We start from the raw sequence: 18,715 nt of genomic DNA, 5'->3' as shown, positions 1-18,715 counted from the left end.
AACTGGAAGACTAAAAACACATAGGAAATGTGTAAATTTTGAGTGTGAACAACGGGAATGCCAAGTGACAGCAGCTTTGTCTTATTGCCCAGCATTTCCTGGGCAGGGATGTTGGATTTTTCGTGAGTTTTACCGACTGTTTTGTTCACTCCTCCTTTAATTTAATTTTCTTTCTTCTCTGTAGTGGTTACTTGAGCAGAGCTTTCAGCATCTGGTCCCAGCAGAACAAGTTCACCTCCACTTTCATCCGTAACATCCTGTCCCACGTGGAAACAGAACGTGCTGTGGCAGCTTGGATGCTGCTTGCTGAGGTGACAGCTTCTTCACCCAGGATGGATTATTCAGAGATCATTGAGTCCTGGGACAGTGTGAGCAGGTTTGTGTGTGCACTTGAAACTCTGTTCTGCGGGAAGGAGGTGGGAGGGGAGAGGAGGAGCAAAGCAAGGGAGCACTTTGTGTCCTTCCACAGGCAGATTGCTGCTTGGCTGCTTGGATCACAGTTCTTTCTTCCACAGGCAGTGGGTTCTGCAGCTGGGAGGCAACAAATGGCCTCGAGATTCGTGCAGTAACCACGAAAAGCTTTCCTCAAGCTTTTTGAGCCTTCATTGGGTTTGACAGCTCTGCCTTAATAATGCATATCCCAGATGAAAGGACTCCTCAGCTGTGGTTTGTTTCCTCAGCTGCTCTTCACGTTGGTTTGGCTGCTCCCCTGTTTTCCAGGCAGCAGAACACGAGCGCTGTTATCACCAGACACATCCTGTCTGCCATCGGGCACGTGGCAAAGCACCTCCCAAAAAACACCTGTGAGAGGCTGATTGGTGAGTGGCCCTGAGGGGCTGCAGAGGGGAAGGGAGGCTTCCTGCCTCCCCTCCCAGCAGTTATTTCTCCTCGGTGTAAGCGCTTGATAAGCTTAGGAAAAGCTCATTTTATGTGTGGTCTCCTTTCCAGGCAATATCAAGTGCTGGCTGAAGGAGTTCCAGTGGCCCTTGGAGGTGATGAGCCCTGCTGTGGAGACCCTGCAGAAGCTCTGCCGTGGGTTTGCCTGTGTGTCAGAGAAGGCTCAGGTGTGGCTTGAAATAGCTTGCTAAAATAGCCTTTTAAAATAGCTTGTTCCCCACACAGGGGGGGCTGTGTCTTGGAGGCAGCTTCTGTTTCCAGTTTGTGGGTTGATTAGTTCTAAAAAAGAGGATCTGACTTCATCATCTCAAGCCTGTTTCTGCTCAGCTCCGACTTGCTTTGCTGCAGTTGTGCTGGAGAACATCCTGTAGCTAAGGATGGACTTGTAAGAAATCTTCTTTCTTCCAGAGTATCTCCCCACACACCTCTAAATATCTTGCTTTTGCCTTCTGTCCGAGTTCACAGAACTCCTAAAGGGGACCTGTTGCTGTGGTTTTATTATAGCAGCTATTTCTCAGTCTTGGTCCAGTCTGAAGCCATAGATTTATACCCTAATCTCTGACTATTCTATAGCAGAGCTGCTGGACATACACATATTTTCTAGATCTCTTCCATGGGACTAAACAGGGAGTTAATAACTTGCACATAACCTTTTTCTGCCCCATTTGTTTTATGCCTTAGCTTTGCCCTGCTCCCACAGTGGGATGTCAAGCCATATTTTGCTGGTAAAACAGATCTCAGCCTGAGCACAGTTGTAAAGAAGCTAAAACTGATGCAGGTCTTTGTCTCTAATGATATCTCTGTGTATGTTTTATATTTCTTTATGGTTGGTTGACCTTGGCTGGACACCACCCAGCCTCTCTATCACTCCCCTTTCCCAGAAAAGGGAGAGGGAATAAGATGGAAAACAACTCGTGGGTTGAGAGGTGGTGGAGTCACCAGCCCTGGAGATGTTTAAGAACAGACTGGACCTGTCACTCAGTGCCATGGTCTGGGTGACAAGGTGGGGCTGGGTCAAAGCTTGGACTTGATCTCAGAGATCTTTTCCAACCTAGCTGATTCTGTGATATGTGTCACAATCTAGCGGACAATCAGCTTTTTTCCATTTCCCTTCCATCCCTTGGAAGTGAAACATCGTGTTTTCACTGTCATGGAGCTGCACTTTCCAAGCAACATCTGAAACATTCACACAGACACCTCAAATGTGTTGGGTGTACATGAAACAGTCGCCTAAATCCTTTTTGTTTAAGTCTCTGTGATTTCTCTAATGAAGTAAACTTGGACCTGTGGATCATTAAAAGCCAAATTTCCCAAGGTGTTTTGACACTTGCACACATCCCTTGATGTGCAGGAAGAATTTGAAAGCTCTAAGGCACTGTCAGATTGACTTTAATGGGATCTAGATTATTAAAAGCATATAAAGACTTTGATATTAGGGATTCATGTGTGGACAGATATTACTGCTGCCTTTTGTTTAATTAATTAAGTGCTGAATTAATTTTGTTTAATTATGGAACAGGAGCTGCTCAACCAGGTGTTTGGAGATTTAATATCCACCTGTGAGAGCTATATTTCGAATATAGTCCTTAAAGAGGATGGGGCAAAGCAGCTGCAAGAGGATCTCTTGGTAAGTTTGGTTCCCCTTCACAGATTATTCAAAGGATGTAGGTGTACTTGGAATTGGTGTTCCTGAAAGTTCATACCAATACCTGGGATAATGGGAATGTGCATGCCTTGTGTGTGTAATGAAATCTTGTATTTATGAGCCTGGGAGCATACAACAGCTTTTCATGTCAGCAGTTACTTTAAGGATGTGATACCCCATGTATTTTTAATAAAATTATATGGTTTTTTTCTTTGCTTTTCCACTCCAACTTCTTAGATGAGCTGTTTGGGAAACAAGTCTGTAAAAGGCAGGGAGTGCTTTGAGGAGTATTTCAGTATTATTAGAAGTGTGGGGGGTTAGAGCATATCAAACACACCCACCCAGGACTTCTGTTTCAAAGCCTCACCTTCTGTTCAGCCACTGCCTTCTTGAAAGGACTGAGGGAACTTGTTTTTGGAGAAGTACAGACTCCTGCTGACTTAATTTGCAGCTCAGCCATTGCCTTTTGACTGCAGTGGTGCTTTATCTGTGCAGGTGAGACACCTCTTCCTCCTGGGGCACGCTGCCCAGCAGTGCCCAGCCAGAGTGGGCGAACACACCTTCCTTCTGGTTCAGTCCATCCTGGCTTCTGTCAACAAGGACCAACGTGAGGCACTCCCCTTGCTGCCTTCAGCTCTGTGTTTACAGGCACTTTACCCTGTTTTCATTCCTGGCCTGTTCTTTTCCAGTGGCTAAATCTCTGGATAATGAGGAAAGTGCGGATTTTGAGCCGCTGTCCCAGTTCAGAGGCTCGACCATGCCCTCCGTGGTCAGGGCCCATGCCTTCATTGCTCTGGGTAAGTGCCCCCCTGCACTCAGCCTTTCTGGTGAAGTTCTGCCCAAAATCCTGGAGAAAAGGAGACTCAAGAAGGACCTTTTTGCTCTCCAACTCCCTGAAAGGAGTTGGGAGCTGGGTGGTGGTGAGGCTCTGCTCCCAGGTAACAAGTGTAGGATGAGAGGGAATAGCTTCAAAGTTCAGGTTGGACATCAGGACGAATTTCTTCACAGAAATGGTTGTTAAATATTGGAATGGGCTGCCCAGGGAGGTGGTGGAGTCCTCTCATCCCTGGAGGTGTCCAAGGAACGGCTGGACGTGGCACTCAGTGCTCTGGGCTGTGGGACCAGGTGGTCACAGGTTGGACTGGATGAACTCAGAGGTCTTTTGCTAAATAATTCTGTGTCAGCTGTGACAGATATCCACAGTGCTCTGTTTGCATTACCTCAGCTCGCAGCTTTTAGCAATGCAAATATCCATGGTAACAAATTGGGCAAGCCATAAAAACCCTGCCAGCTCTGTGACTGCTTCTCCAGGTGGTTAATGCATTAATAGTGATCAATAATTAGCAGTGTCCTTCAGCACTGTGCTGTCCTTGTGCTCGGAGTTGGCTGCTGCCTGGCTGAAGGATCATCTTGCATGTAAGATGCTCAACAGAGGGTGAGGAAAACTTGGTGCTTTTGATGTAGTTTGGAGCAGCATGACTGTACATGGTTACTTGTTCTCCCCAGCATGAGTGAGGAGAAGCCTAGTCAATCTGTAACCCCCAGGATTAGGAAGAATACCAAGTGCAAGTTCTGGTTTTTAATACCACTGTGGTTAGGAACAAGTCTCTTCTGTTGGAGATAGACAGCATTATTCTTTCCTTAACTGCTTTGGAAAGTTTAATACCTTTGTACAGAGCTTAGAAACGGGGAGAAGCGATGTTAGAACGCAGGCTATTTTATTTTAGGTTGGTTCAGTGATGCTCTCAGAGGTGGGTGTCTCCCTGCTATGCCTATGACAGCTGGGGCTGTTCTTTTTAGCTGCTTTGAATAATACCCTGTACACAGAAATAGTTTGCTGTGAAGGAGGGAATTTGGCATAGAGACCCACTCTATAGGTCTAAGGGGAGTTTGGAAGAACTTGAAGTACCATCTCCTTGAGAGATCGTGCAGATTGCTCATCAAGTTTCAGCATGAGTTTCTTGTTTATTCCCCTGTTTACTTCCTGATTCCTTTCTTGGCTCCTCTTGGACTCGAAGGAGTGCAGTGAGCTGGGCTGGGGTGGTTGGGAAGGAGGATACATTCACAGTCTTGTCGTGTTTCACAGGTAAACTGTGTTTACAGCACGAGCAGCTGGCAAAGAACAGCATTGCACCTCTGGCTCGGGAGCTGGAGGTGTCCCAGGACGTGGCTGTCAGGAATAACGTCATCATTGTGCTGTGTGACCTGTGCATCCGTTACACATCCATGGTGGACAGATACATTCCCAACGTTTCCTTGTGCCTGAAGGACCCAAGTCCCCTCATCCGTAAGCAGACCCTGATCCTGCTCACCAACCTCCTGCAGGTAAGGAGAGGGTCTGAGCTGGGATGAATCCTGGCAGCCTGTCCAGTGGCTGTATTGCTCATACCTTCATGAACCTACACTTAATTAGGAATACTTTGAACTGTATCTCTTGTTACTTCCTTTTTATTTTTTTTTTTTTTTGCTGGTTAGGCAGAAATCATATCAATGACACTTAAAGTTGGATAATGAGGTTATTTTTAGTCAGTGGTTACCTCTTTTCTCGTCGTGGTTTCTTTGAACTCCCTTCAGCTTCATTCCTCTGTGAATGACTACAACAGGTACCACAGCACCTTCTTCTCCTGCTGTCTCTGCTCATTGTTCTGGAGATGTGAATGTTGAGAGGCTCAAGATGTTTACCCTCCCAATGTTCACATGAAGTCACTCAAGGCAGGTTTGGAGTGCATTTAACTCTGAAAACAGTCTCTGCCTTTGGGTGGGAGAACAGAGTTTTCTTTTTTTTCTACTTTTTACAGTGACTAACCTGATGCTGCTGTGGCGTTTATGCTGCTTGAAACATCCTCCCAAACACCGTTGTGTTGGGGTTTTATTTTGTCTACCTCTAGATGAGGTTTCATACCTGCTTCCTTTGCCTGATGTACATTGTAGGCTCCATCAGATGCTGTCCTGACTACAGTCTGCAGGTTCACATGTAGTTTTCCTGATTGATAATTTGTTTTCTGCTGATTTTCTGGCAGGAGGAGTATGTGAAATGGAAGGACGGTCTCTTCTTCCGTTTCGTCAGTGTCCTGGTGGATCCAGTCCCAGACATCGCCAGGTAAAATCCTCACCTGGGAAACAGTGGAGGAGAAGGTCAGAGATGTGCTCAAAACCAGTCTGAGCCTTGCATCTCCACATGTGAAGAAAAATTCCAGGCAGAGAGCAGATTATCCCATTAATCTCCTCGCTTCCTCAGCTTTTCAGGCTTTAGGATCCTCTGTGGTAGCAAAGGAGGGGGTGAGCCTCTATCCAGGTCATTTAAAGGTCCCAAAGTAGCAAGCTGTGTGTCCTTGGCTATCCTCAAAACATGCTCTGCTTAGACTCCAGAAAAAAAAAGGAATTTTTGAAACAAGCCTTTGTGAAATCTCTGCCGTGGTTTTCTGACAGGCTCTGTCTCGACTGCTGAGTTTCTTTCAGGACTAGGATTGAATATTTTCTTTATTTTCTTATATGATATGCCCTGCCTTTTCAGCCTTCTGCCACCAGGAATTATGCACCCTGTCTTTGGGTGAATGTTTTTGGAGGTTTCTGTAGGTTTTAAAGTCTCCAGCTGCTCTGTTACCTGAGAGATGAGTGGGGCAGGTTTCTCCAAGGATGGGAGATCGTGCAGGGATGAGGGATGCTGGATGCAGAGGAGGCCTGGACACCTTGCTGCTTGTTTCTGCCTGGAACAATCAGTCTGAAGATGGATTTTTCCAGCACCATCAACCTACTGTCACTTACTAGTGCACAGTGACACTTTCTTTTCTCTTCAGTGAGGTTTTTAATATCTAAAAATGTCTTTCCAGTAGATGGTGACATTGCAGCATCATGTTCCTAGAGGAACATGGTGCTGCTTCTTTGGGAGCCTTCTTTCTTTGCACCTGCATTCAGTGACTGCATCCAGACAAAACCACATTCTTCAGGTCTGGGGTTGACTTGCAGCTCTTGCAGGACCTTTGGTGATTACCTTGTTGCTGATTGCTGTGTCTCAGCCACAGCAGAACATAAGTTATTTAAATAATTGAAGTTCAGATTTATTTCTGACTCTGTTTACTTTGATGGCCACAAGAATAAGTAGGATTGTGGATGCTGGAAATGTCTGTCTGTTTCTGGATGAGAAAAGACTGAAAGTCAGTGAACTTGATATCCTTGTTCCAGCCCAGATGGAGCTGGGCAGGAATTAAATGTGGTACTGAGGGAGACTTGGAAGAGGAAAACCATCCTCCTGCCTTGAGAGCCCTGTGCTATGTTTCACTGGTGGCTTTTAGAAACTACCCTGATAAGATCTTTCTTTTCCTCCTTTCCAGACTTGCAGAGTTCTGCCTGGCACATCTCTTACTGAAGAGGAACCCAGTCATGTTCTCCCAACACTTCATTGAGTGCATCTTCCACTTCAATAGCTATGAGAAGCACGGGAAGTACAACAGGTTCCCCCAGAGTGCACGGTCAGTTGAGCACATTTCTGTCTAATTTTTGCCAAATTATGGGCTGCCTGGCCGTGCAGCTCCCAGTGGCAGCAAAGCATTCGTGTCACTTCACCATTACATATGCAACAGGCTGAAAACAGCTGGGGGAAACAGTGTTAAATTGTGTCCTGCCTTCCCCGTGACACTGCTGGGAGGAATTCTGCGTGTCATTTGTGGGACTGTGTGGTGTCCTAACAGGCTTATGGGTCTTCAAAGCGGCATGCAGATATTCCTCGCTGATTTAAAGTCTTATTATTCCCGTGAGTTGGCATAACGGTGACTTGGGCCCTTGGAAAATGTCTTGCTCTGCCACAGGGCGAAGCATCTCTTCTCTCTGAAGGGGAAAGATAACAGAGAAAAAAGGATGCAAATCTACACCTTCCTGCTGGAGCATTTCACAGACGAGCAGAGGTTCCGCATTACAACCAAGATCAGCGACAGCATCCTAGGTAAGGCACGGCTTTAAAAATCGGGCAAACAAAGAACTGGTGTCTGTAAGAAAAGCCCCCCTCAGGCTCATAACCCAGGTGTGCTATCTTCCTGTCTTCCTTGTCACCGCTGCTTCTGGGAAAATACTTCTTACTCCACTCCTCGCTTCTTCCCTGGGTGTTCCAGCTTGCTTTGTGGATGGGGTCCTTCCACTGGACATGGAAGCCGATGAGCTGCTCTCAGATACATTCACAGTCCTCAGCTGCAAAGAAATCAAGCTCTCAACTATGAGATCCAAACCCGAGGAGGACCTCGAGACCGATGAAGATGAGATGACAGCGGCCAGTACTGTGGTACAGGTGGCACAGAAAAAGCTCATCTCGCAGGTAAAGGGCTCTTGGTCTGGTGTGGCAGGAGGGATGGGCACCTGTGGGAGTTCTGGCTCTTGTAAAAACAAAGCATTAAGGGAAAACTTGTGAAGGATGCTTGTTTTTGAGCTGGAGTGACGAGAAATGCGTTTCCTCAGAGCCCAGTGAAGCTGTGCTGAGCTGAACTTGCTCCCCAGCTCTCTTGTTGGTAAAGCATTTGAGCGTAACAATGTTTTTTGGTGCACCTTTTGGGCAATTTGCCTTCAGTGTGAGAATTGAGTGACTTAGTGATGCATCTGAAAAGACTCCACTTAGGTTAAAAGCCTCTGTGCATGAGTGAGAGCAGCCTTAATTACAGTAATTCCCTTGCTGTGGAGGGACAGCTCCTCTCACTTAGGCCATTCATCTAACCAGAGTGGCTTCTCCTTTATTGCATCGTCTGACTGTTCATGCCTTGTTGAAAAAAAAAGGTTCAGAAGAAGAATCTCATAGAAAACATCATCCCAGTAATCACAGCACTGAAGTCTCTGATGGAGGAGAAGAGGATGGCAGCTCTTAAGGACCTGATGAACTACCTACGGGTAAGGGGAAGTGTTTTCCTGCTGGCCTGGGGGTTTTAATCCTCTCTTGAGTTGATGTGTGTTGGATGTGCAACCAGTAACAGAACGAGGAGCCTTCTTAGAGGGAAATTTAGCAGACAGATGATGTTGTGACACTGCCACTGTGTTAAATAACGTAGGAGGTGAAGGGATTTTAGATAAGGATCTTGGTTGTGTTACGTGTGAGCCTCCTCTGTGGAACGTGGGTAGAAAGCCTGAGCGCTGGAAAAGCTTTTTCATGTTCTGAAGCACAAACTGGAGTTGAAACTCTTAGCCTGTTAAAAAACACCTCTGCTCCACCAACTGGTATTTCCTTTTGCGCCTCAAGCAGCTGTGATCTGAAGGGGGGATGTGAATCAGGAGGGATTTCTGAGAGGGTTTCAACGTTCCTCGTTGCTGCAGGAAACGATGCAGGATTACCGAACCGAAATCAAAGACATCTTCGGCACGGACAAGCGGCTGGCGGCCGAGCTGGAGTATGACATGAGGAAATACGAAGAGCAGCTGGCCAGGGAGGAGGAGTCAGGCCGCGAGCAGGTCCTGGCAGCGCAGGCAGAGGTTGTTGGTGCTGTTAATCTGTACATGTACGGTCTCCTCTGTTAAAATTAGGCTGCTCATAACCCCCAAACTCTGTCTGTGGACCCTCTTCCATCAGTTATCAGAACATTCCATCACCCTTCTGCTGTATCTCTTCACGTTTCCTGGCAGAAGCTTTGGTTTCAGAGTCGCTGATAATGCTCAGAACATCAACACGTGTTAGGCAAGAGGAGCAGCAAATGATTAATGTAGAAAGAATTTAATTTAAAGGGAAAACTAAGTCTAATTTGGCACTGGTTGTGCTTAATTGCTCTCTGTTCCCACAGTGATAGACTGGCCAGAGAGTTCACTTTGACTTTAAGTGTCTACAGAATGGAAATTCACACCTGTCCTCGTCATGCAGGTCCTCTTTTAAAGTCAGTGTAAAGAAATAAGTATGTTCTTGAGTCAATTGTCCTGAACTATTTTAGATGCCTACCTTAAGATGAGGTGACTTCTGGCCTGGAAGTACATTTCTCTGCAGACTTTAGAAGAGCACCTATATATAGACCTCTAAACTAGGACATGTGTGTCCCAGCAAAACTTTCTTCTCACTTCTTGATAAAGTTTTGGCCAATAAATTCTTCCTCCCTCCCACCCCTTTACATCCATCACACAAAGGGCAGTTTTTCATCACACAGCATGTAGGTCCACGTGTCTTGGAGGCTTTTCTGCTCTTGTACCCACTGATATACGATCTCTTCTCCTGTTTTGCATAGGCATCTCCATCTTTGGAGGGAGCTGCACCTCTTGGTGGCCAGAATAATAATGCTCAGCCTCCTGGATCAGTCCCTTCCTCTATGCCTTCTGAGCTGGCTGCAGCTCGTGCTGGTGCTCTGAAGGAGCAGTTACTGGGTCGCAGGTATGGGTTTCCTCTTTGTTCCATGTTATGATGCTCTGCAGGGCTTTGCTGGTGCACTCCTGAGTGGTTTGAAGGTCGCCAGTTTGTAGGGGGTTGGCCCTGGCTGGATGCCCACTAAAGCCACTCTCTCCCTCCCCTTGGCAACTGGGCAGAGGGGAGGAAAACAAACAGTCAAGGAGTCGTGAGTTAAAAGCTGGGAGAAATCACTGACTGATCACTATCACAGGCAAAACAGACTCAAAGTGGGGATGTTAGTTAAATTTATTGCTAACAGGATCAGAGCAGAAGAGGGAGAAGTTTTTCTGTCCTGGTTTTTGTCCTTAGGGCACGATCCCTGAACACACTGGCCATCCTGAACTCTGCCAAGAAGGCTGTGGAAGAGCAACTCAGGAAGTGTGCCAGGAGGAGTTTATCAGCTGCATCAAGCACAGCAAGCAGCAAGCATGGTAGGAACATCGCTGCAAACTGCACTGGATCCAGTTTTACGCAGTTCTAATTAGGCACTTGAGTCCTGAATGCGTTTCTGTTCATAATTATTTCCTTGTTGTTTTTAGTGTCCTTTCAAAACCTGAATGGACAGTCCTCTGGAGACAAGGTGGCCATGGCAGGCCGTGCCATCAGCACCCCAGAGCGTGAGTATAACCCAGGCAGCCCTTCCCAAACTGGGCTGAGCACTCCTCCTCTGAGAGAGAGAGAGGTATCAGTGCAGAGCTCCCCTGAAGGGCTGAGAAAACCAGCCGGGGGTAGCTGTGGATTATTGATTTATCTAAGGGGTTGTAGTAAAGAAGAACCACTCCGAAACTGGTGGTTTCATGGGAAAGGACAGTCCAATAGTCCCCATGTGCATGTCACAGGGTATCAGAGCTTTGGGTCAGGGCAGGAGAGAACTTGTTTTGGGATGCTGAAGTAACAAAGCCCTTTCTTCCTTCATCGACTCTGGAGTGCTGAGGAGGAATGTTGTTGTGGTTCCTTACTGGCACTGCCCAAAATGTGCAAGACTGCACACTTGCTCTCCTTGGCTCTGGAAGCAGAGTTGAGCATTTTTAGACTGAGTTACAGAGCCTGCTGCAGAGGGAAATCCTCAAGGTCTGGCCCTTTCCAGCTTTAAGGGGGTTCCTGTTGTCCAAACAGGATCTGGGGTGAGTACAACCTGCTTCTGGAGCAGGTAATGGGCTGAGACAAGTGCAAGAGAACAGAGATCTGCCCAAAGGGATTAACAACCTGCACAGCAATCAAATGTGTGTGTTCCACACCGAGAGAGAACTGAGCTGAGCACCGGAGAAGGAGCGATTTGGTTTTCTTGCTGCTGTGGAAATGAAAGTAAAAATACACAGAGAGGAATCTGATGGACAAATTGGGATTGTCTGCTATGCTTATGTCCAGCTGAACTGCCTTCTCACAGGGCCTGACCATCCACAGGCAGGTTTTATTGGAATGCTTTCTGACAGCCCTGCAAGCACAGGAGGCAGTTATAGTAAAACACAAATGGATCTGAGCTCCAGCAGGAGATTCCCTTCCTTGCTGTCAATTTTAGGGCATCTCTGCTGTAGTGTGAGTTGTGTGATGAACACCCTCACGTGCTCTGGGGAGAGCTCCACGTAAAGTGGGTGTGTGACAGGTCAGCTCTCATCAGGCTTTGGGGGTTGCTGTGGGGAGGGTCTGGCATTCCCAGACAGAGCTGTCTGAGCTGTCTCTGCCTGTGTCTGCATCCCCCTGCCCTGCACACACACAGCAGAGCAGACATGGAGCCAATAAGGCAGTCTGGGAATACCTGACAGCCGTGAGCGGGCAGGAGCGAACCAGTGGTGTGCATCCACTGGAAAATCTGATCCTGCTCTTCCCTCTGTGCTCAGAGTTGTCTGCCCTGATGTTTCTCTTTTGCCTGAGCAACAAGCAACGGTCTTAGTGCAAAAAAAAAGAAATTGGGGATGTGTTTTTTAGAGAGCAGAATTCTTCAAGCACCACGTCTCTGGAAGGCTGCGCGGCTGTTTCTCCCAAGCACCATATGGTGAAAAAAAGAGGGAAAAATGTTAATCTGCAGTGGTACTAGGGCTGAATCCCTCCTCTGTTTGGAGGCAGCATGTGTCCTTCAGCAGGGAGACAAACTGTACAGAGCAGGATCATCACTTCAGCTGGCGTGTGTGGAGCCATCTGTATGGTGGCGCTGGGTCTCGCGGGCTGAGAGACAATCGGAATAAAACACGTTCATTACTCGGGTGGATCGTTCTAAAAGTACTGGAGATGCAGTTCTTTGTAAACACTTTTGTACTTGAGAAGTTGGGAGCAGCTGTCCCTCCTCTTTGCCTTACTCAGCTCTTCTGTCTCTCTCTTCCCTTCTGCCTTTGGGACTCAACTCCTGCTTGTTACTCTGAGAATGGCCTAAGTCGGTCTGGGTGAGTGGGGATTGCACAGGAACAAGTGTGTTGTGAAGATACCACCTTTCCATACTGCATGGGAAGCCCTACTTGATACTTCTTTGCTCCCCCCTTTCTTTGCCCCCTATAAATGTCTCATTACCACGGTAAATTGTTCAGGCACACACTGCACAAAGTCAGGACACTGACACAGGCCATCCCTGAGAGATGCAGAGAAGAGCTAAGGCAGATGGATCAAGTTGGATTTCCACTCTAAGCTTCAGTGATTCCCTTCCAGGACAGGGCAGGAGTTAAAGAGCAAACCCAGTTAAAGCTGTAAAGAAAAGTCCTTTTACCTGAGTTTTCAACTCCTGCCCTATGAAACACTTCCTACCTTAATTCCTTGTGAAAGGTTCTGGGAAACATGAGCATAAAACAGAGCGTTGAGTTAAGTAAAATCTGAATATTGTGACATCTCTCCTGAGATAAATGACAGGAAAGAGACAGCTGACAACTAGGGCCTATTCAGGCAAGCTAAATTCTACCCAGTTCCCTTGTCAAGTGATTCCTCTTGTCTGGCTGCAGGCAGCTCCTCATGGAACATGCTCAGGTCCTTTGGCTGTTTCCAGGGGCCCCAGATTCTGCCTTGACCAGGCAGAGCAACTGGTCAGGGTCGAACATGTTGCTGTGAAAGATGGCAAAGCTTCAGCGGGAGGTGTGGCTCTCCCTCCAGGGCAGGACAAGGAGGCACACCATCCCCTATTTAAGCAATTTCCTCCACCCAGGAAAGCTGGAGTGTGGAGCTGATGTGCACAGTGGCCCATCAGACTCAGCACAGAGGCTGGATGGGAGACACTGAGGTCTGGTGGGCTGAAAATACAGATATATATATATATGTGTGTGTGTGTGTTTGCAATTAACTGGATTTACTTTGTGACACTAAAGTGTTCCACAGCATGCCTTGCCCTCTGGCTGTGTCACGAGCTGACTGTTAATATGTTCTTGCCTTTCTTTTACTTCTTTTTTTCCAGAGACCATTGATGAGTTGAGTTTTGGTGCCGGGGTCAGTCGCATCAGCTTGACACACACACCCCGTTTGGCTCCAGGCAAGTCATCTCTGGGATTCTTCTCTGGGCAGGAGAGGGGGGAACCAAACCCAAATGATCAAACCTGTGGCATTTATTTTAAAATACAAAAATGTGTGCGTTCTTTGCAGAGGATGACGATGAGGATAAGCCAACTGACATTATCTGTTTGCCATCGCCGGAGGAACCGTAAGTTCAGCCCGGAAATCGCAGGGGGGGAAAGGCTGGTCGAGTGCCTGGAAATAAATAAATGGTGGCTCTGCTTCCTTCTTCCAGCCCAGCCCCACCTCGGCAGTGGAACGTGGAGTCCCCAGCCAGGAGAAGGAGCAGCCAGCAAGCCCCTCTGAGACGGTCCCACCGCAAAGCCTCCCAGAAACCGAAACAATGAGCCTTTCACTGAGCACAGGATCACCACGGTGCCTGAAACCTTCCCCACTGCAATTATAAACTGGGAACACACGTCCTTCCTTATCTGTCTATTCTTAGCTGGCTTTTTCCACAGCACTGCCCAGAACAGGGGCAGACAAAGCCTGCATTAGCACATTATAAGCTGCTGCTCCTGACAAAGCTCGCTGTGGAGGGCTGGGAGGCTGCAGCATAAAGGGAGGTTTGCTCTCCGCTCTCAGGATGTATAATTTGTCCACTTGAAAAAAGTGAGTGTACAGTGTTGCCACAATAAATGCATTTATCACAGCTTGCAGGGCAGTGAGGGTCTGGGCTTATTCACCCGATCCCTCGTGGTCCCTCTTGGTTATATAATAGTTACTTTAATTTGGTGAAAAGGTAAAACAGCTTGTCGCTGCCACACCCCTAAATCTGGTAATTGCACGCTACATCACCTCTTATTTGTTGCACAAACTCCTGTGTGTATGAACAGCCCTAATGTTCTTTTTATACGGAATATTTCCATTCCTGAACTGTGTTATTTCCAACTATTAGCATTTGATGAAAATAAATGGTTACAGAATTAATTCCGCCCACGCCGTCTCCCCTCTTGTTGAGCTGACAGAGAAATGATTTTTTTTTTATTTTCTATAGATTTCTACAGCCTCTTAAGTCTCTTCTACCACATCCCTGGTATCCTGGGCCCTCAGTTCAATTAATAATGTTGAACCCAGCAGCTTTTAAAACAGAGCCTCTGGTTTAACTGCAAGCAGGTTATGACTCAAATCACGGTGGGTAAGTCAGAGCTGTGTGCCCTGTGCAGGTGACTTACAACTGTGCTGTGGAAATGCTGGAATCTGAGCATTCCCGAGACTCCCTGATGCCACGTGAACCTCACTGAAGTTTTCCTGTGGTTCCCTTCTATTACAGAGCTCATGCCCTGGATTTCATTGGAACTTGAGACTGGGATCTGTTTTATTCATGCTGGTTTGCCTTACTCAGGCTTTGCTGCAGGAGTGGAAACAGAGACACTTCCCTCCTGCCCTTGGAATCCCATCATTTGCCCTCACTTTCCCTACTCTGTTTTGGAGATCAGAGAAACCTTCCAGTGAGGTTAAACTTGTATTCCCAAAATCAAAGCCAAAACCTGGGAATAGAGGATGTATGGAATGGCTCTGGCTTAAGTGATGGTCGATTCTGGCCACATCCATTTATTCCATACCTCTTCTCCTGCCTTAAATTATCATTTAACCACTCTGAATGGTTAATTGGGATAGTTTATTTCCTACCTGGTGCTTCTGTTGTTTTTGTCCTGTCCTCAAGCAGTATTTGAGATGTGCTCTGTGTGCCTTAATGAGTTTTCTCTAGGGAAGAACCAGGAATACACAAATATCCAAGAAAAAAACTGATTAACAGCAACACACCTTGGACTTTGTCACCTTCATCCCAGTAAGTGCGTGCTCTGACAGAAGCACTTCCCTTATCCCACTGAATTGAAAACAGAACCCAAACCCAAACAAAAACCCCTACAAGAATGCTTTGTAGCTTGGTATTTATGTAAAACATTCTTGGCAAAGTTAAACGTAATACATTAGTACAAACCTGAATATTATTCACAACGATACAATGAAATCCATCCCATCAGCTCCCACGAGCTGTGTGGGGAGGGGGATCAACCTCCCCTTCTCTCGTTAGAGATGCCACTGTGCATTTCAGAACTGAAAAGAATGAAGTTTTGATTCTTAGCTTTGCTGGTTTTTCACAGGAAGGCTGCTTGGTGAGACTGTGGATTGTGCTCCCAGAGTGCCCAGAGCTCCCCTGATTCCTCCCTTTCCTCTCTCTCCCTTATTACAAGTATCCTTGCAGCAGCATAGAGAAGGAGCAGTGGATATCCAGAGGGTGCCAAGGAATGTCAGGATGATTAGAGGCAGCAATCAGGACTGGGTGGCTTGGCTGCAGAGCTTGTCTTAGGAAGGTAACCAGAGTATAGTTGCAAAGGAGCAGTGGTAATGTCTGAATTACACAGAGAACATGTGGTTATTGCTGCCCCATCCTTATTTTTACTTTCATCAGCAGAAGGACGAGTGGAAATGCTTTGTTTAGGCAAAACAAATGCAGCAATGGCATGTCCAGCGAGGGCCTTAGGAAACAAAGCAGAGTAATGCAGAACACTAAAAAAATAACACTGACAGTCCAAATCGTCAAGTATCCAAAATACTGTATACAGGAAAAGTTAAGACAACTCAATTTATATTGGAAATACAAGAACACTAAATTATGCTACATTAAAAAACTTCTTAAACCACAGCACAGTTCTAGTGTTGCATCCACATCTTGAATCACCCAGTGCTGTTCAACGCTACCAACGTGGATGTTTTCATGTGTTTCCAGCTATTCTCTCTCAAGCCAAGAGAACCAAATTCATTTTCTTTTTTCTTTTTTTTTCCTTTTTCTTTCACCACCTAGAGAAAAGTTTCAACTGACACTATGAAAGTGCTTTTGTGTTGAGCTTTTGCTTTCCCAACTCCAGAAACAGTGGCCCTGGCCATGCAGTTTAAACCTCTCGGGTTGCTGTAGCTGTCACATTGTGTTAGTGCTTTAGGGAACTTGCAGAGGGGCAGCAAACACTGAAGTCACTCTGTCACCTCGTTGGAACTGAATCCAAAAGCCATCCCTGGATATTTCTCGCAACAACAAAAACAAAGTGTTGGTCACTGGCAAGAGAAGTTTCCTATATATAAAAAAAAAAAAAGTTGATAGCTCCTGCCATAAATTTACAAAAACTATCCCTGAGTGACTCTGTTCTGTGTCTGGTAAGACCTCTTGTGACAAGGAAATGGCTGAAGCTGGTTTAAGAGGAAAGAGATGCTGTTCCACCTGCAGCTTTTTAATACAAATTTGCACTAATACTGATATGCTCTGACAGTGCCATATTAGAGCAACATTTGAGCTCCTCTCTGTAGCTTCAACAGTAAAAAAATAGCTCCGTTACTTAAACACTGCTGGCATCACGTATTTACACTTTAAATAGAAATGTTACCTTTTTCTGAAGTAATCAAAATAGATCTTTGCAAAAAATTTAGAAGGTGGGGTTTTACAAAAGAAACGGAGAAGGTAAAAAAAGCTGGAAGATATCTCAGTACCTTTTATGGCAATCTCAGCCCAGGAAAAGTATTTGGCTTTTAATTTTCCTGAAAGGGATGTCTTAGCACTCGTTCTGTGCCTCCCCTCTAAGCCTCTTTCAGCACGGAAAGAACTCAGGAGGCAAGTCTGCTTTGTGCAGATTAGAGGGAGGGGTTACCTGCGTGCAACGAGTTCTCTACAAAGCAGGGAACAGAAGCAATCCTGGCCTGGTGGGTCATCGTGTTAAATAACAAGAATTAAGTTTACACAAGGGCTGAGAACATTAGTGGTGTTCGCTGTCGGCTGTTCAGAGACTCCCTCCTCTCCACCTGAGCAGAGTCAAGCACAGGACAACCACAAATGTGTAGAAGTCACCAGCCAGGCCTGGGCAATGAGCTGCTGGGGGGGGGGGAAGAAAAACCCCCCTTGCATGGATAAATCTCGCTCTTTGAAGTCCATCTACTGCTGTATCAGCACCTTTTTTTGTCTCCTAGTAACACGTACTAGCAATGTCTACTGCACGTTTACCTAAAGCTGTTCCCCCTGGGTGGTTTGCACATTGTGGCCGTGTCCCTGCAGCACAAAGAGAAGGCAATTCCACAAACTTCCCCAGCCCAGTCTCTTGGGAAGTATTAAAATGCTCCCTTAGTCCAAGGACAGGTTTAGGTGATCCTGTTGGTACCTCCAGAGGCAGGGGAGACGCGAGTTGGGCAGTGAGGAGTTACTTTAAACTTTGGCAAAGAAAAAAAAAGATATACAGATAGCTAGCTATCGAGTTCTTGTGTGTTCCAAACTCTTCCAAGCGCACTTAATTAATCTTTTGCTCTTGCTTTGAGTTCCTGGAGGAGGTATTTTCACACTTGCTGGTTTTTGCAGAATTCTTTTGGCGTCCTATATGACGAACGAGGACTTGTGTCTGAAGTCGCCCTGCAACGAAAGAGTTTGGGATGGAGGAAGGGGTTTAGGAGCCTTCCAGGCAACGTGGCATTCCTGCTGCCCCCAAAGTGTAGATCCAAAGTGTATTTTTAGGGAGCTCCATCCTCCAGCTGGGAAGGAGAGGGAGGCCCCAGTTGCACTGGTGAGGTGCTGCCTCCTCCTCCTGTCCTCACACACCAAGGCATGGCAGGGGACTTTCCCACTCCCTCATCAGTGTCTCTGCTAATGGCAGAGGCTATTTCTGGTCTTAAGCTTTAGTGATCTACTCAAATCCCAAAACACAAATTCTCTCCTAAAAAGCATCACGTCCTGCCCACTTAATCCAATGAAACTCATCCCGAGGGGGTCAGGCCACGAGATAACTCAAGAGCAGAGCTGCCTCTGATAGCTCCTGGCATCAGTCACTTCAGGCAACTTAAACTGTTCATCATTTCCAAGGAAATGACTCAGCCTTCACCCTTCTGTTTTCCCTGTGTTCTCCAGCCTTGTTTCGGAGTGGAGCCCACTCTAAGATAAAGTCTGTGGGCCCTAAAAGAGCGGGTTGTCCTCTGCCCACCCTCCTCCTCTCCTCAACAGAGAGAGATGTTAAATGCAAATCATTTGTTACCTCATCATCTGTCCGGATATAGTTAACACCATCGGGTTTTGCTGGAGCCTTGTAGCTGAAATAAAGAGGGGGGGAAAAAAAAATCTCATTTCTGGGACAGGAAGGCTGCAGGATTTTGGAGGGGAGGTGCTGAGAAAGATGGAAATGAGGAGGAGCAGCTGAAGGAAAAGCAAGCAGAGAGAAACCCAGTTTGTTTCTCAAATGAGAGGTCTGTGTTTATTCCATCATTTGTCATGACTGGGATTTTTTTCTATTTCCCCCTCAGCACAGGGTAAAAAGATTGCTGCCTGATTCCACAGGACTCTGCAAAGAGATTAACTGGTTCTTCTCTGGGCTCTCCTGCTCTGGTCCCTGTCACTA

At 46.6% G+C, this 18,715-nt stretch overlaps 2 protein-coding genes across 4 annotated transcripts in view; one reads left to right on the top strand and one right to left on the bottom strand.

Annotated features, from left to right (window-relative positions):
* Nucleotides 1-14,276, top strand: part of NCAPD3 (non-SMC condensin II complex subunit D3) — a 28,087-nt gene extending 13,811 nt beyond the window's left edge. The window contains exons 17-35 of the mRNA XM_050322855.1: nucleotides 185-376; nucleotides 721-818; nucleotides 949-1,064; nucleotides 2,417-2,524; nucleotides 3,038-3,149; nucleotides 3,232-3,339; nucleotides 4,629-4,867; nucleotides 5,563-5,642; nucleotides 6,874-7,011; nucleotides 7,348-7,481; nucleotides 7,648-7,847; nucleotides 8,300-8,410; nucleotides 8,831-8,986; nucleotides 9,724-9,866; nucleotides 10,191-10,312; nucleotides 10,421-10,498; nucleotides 13,252-13,326; nucleotides 13,437-13,494; nucleotides 13,582-14,276. Of these exons, the coding sequence (XP_050178812.1) occupies nucleotides 185-376; nucleotides 721-818; nucleotides 949-1,064; nucleotides 2,417-2,524; nucleotides 3,038-3,149; nucleotides 3,232-3,339; nucleotides 4,629-4,867; nucleotides 5,563-5,642; nucleotides 6,874-7,011; nucleotides 7,348-7,481; nucleotides 7,648-7,847; nucleotides 8,300-8,410; nucleotides 8,831-8,986; nucleotides 9,724-9,866; nucleotides 10,191-10,312; nucleotides 10,421-10,498; nucleotides 13,252-13,326; nucleotides 13,437-13,494; nucleotides 13,582-13,693 (2,380 nt within the window). The 3' untranslated portion in view covers nucleotides 13,694-14,276. The remainder of the gene's footprint in view (nucleotides 1-184; nucleotides 377-720; nucleotides 819-948; nucleotides 1,065-2,416; nucleotides 2,525-3,037; nucleotides 3,150-3,231; nucleotides 3,340-4,628; nucleotides 4,868-5,562; nucleotides 5,643-6,873; nucleotides 7,012-7,347; nucleotides 7,482-7,647; nucleotides 7,848-8,299; nucleotides 8,411-8,830; nucleotides 8,987-9,723; nucleotides 9,867-10,190; nucleotides 10,313-10,420; nucleotides 10,499-13,251; nucleotides 13,327-13,436; nucleotides 13,495-13,581) is intronic.
* A 948-nt stretch (nucleotides 14,277-15,224) lies between these two features.
* Nucleotides 15,225-18,715, bottom strand: part of JAM3 (junctional adhesion molecule 3) — a 30,798-nt gene continuing 27,307 nt past the window's right edge. For all 3 annotated transcript variants that reach the window (XM_050322858.1, XM_050322856.1, XM_050322859.1), the window contains exons 8-9: nucleotides 18,356-18,410; nucleotides 15,225-17,739 (exon numbers count right to left, since the gene is read on the bottom strand). In XM_050322858.1, the coding sequence (XP_050178815.1) occupies nucleotides 17,704-17,739; nucleotides 18,356-18,410 (91 nt within the window). In that variant the 3' untranslated portion in view covers nucleotides 15,225-17,703. The remainder of the gene's footprint in view (nucleotides 17,740-18,355; nucleotides 18,411-18,715) is intronic.

This window comes from Myiozetetes cayanensis, unplaced genomic scaffold, assembly GCF_022539395.1.
Source record: "Myiozetetes cayanensis isolate MyiCay16 unplaced genomic scaffold, myiCay2020 scf29, whole genome shotgun sequence".
Lineage (NCBI taxonomy): Eukaryota > Metazoa > Chordata > Aves > Passeriformes > Tyrannidae > Myiozetetes > Myiozetetes cayanensis.
Note: the sequence above shows the minus strand (reverse complement) of the source record. Positions and strands in the feature narration are given on the sequence as shown.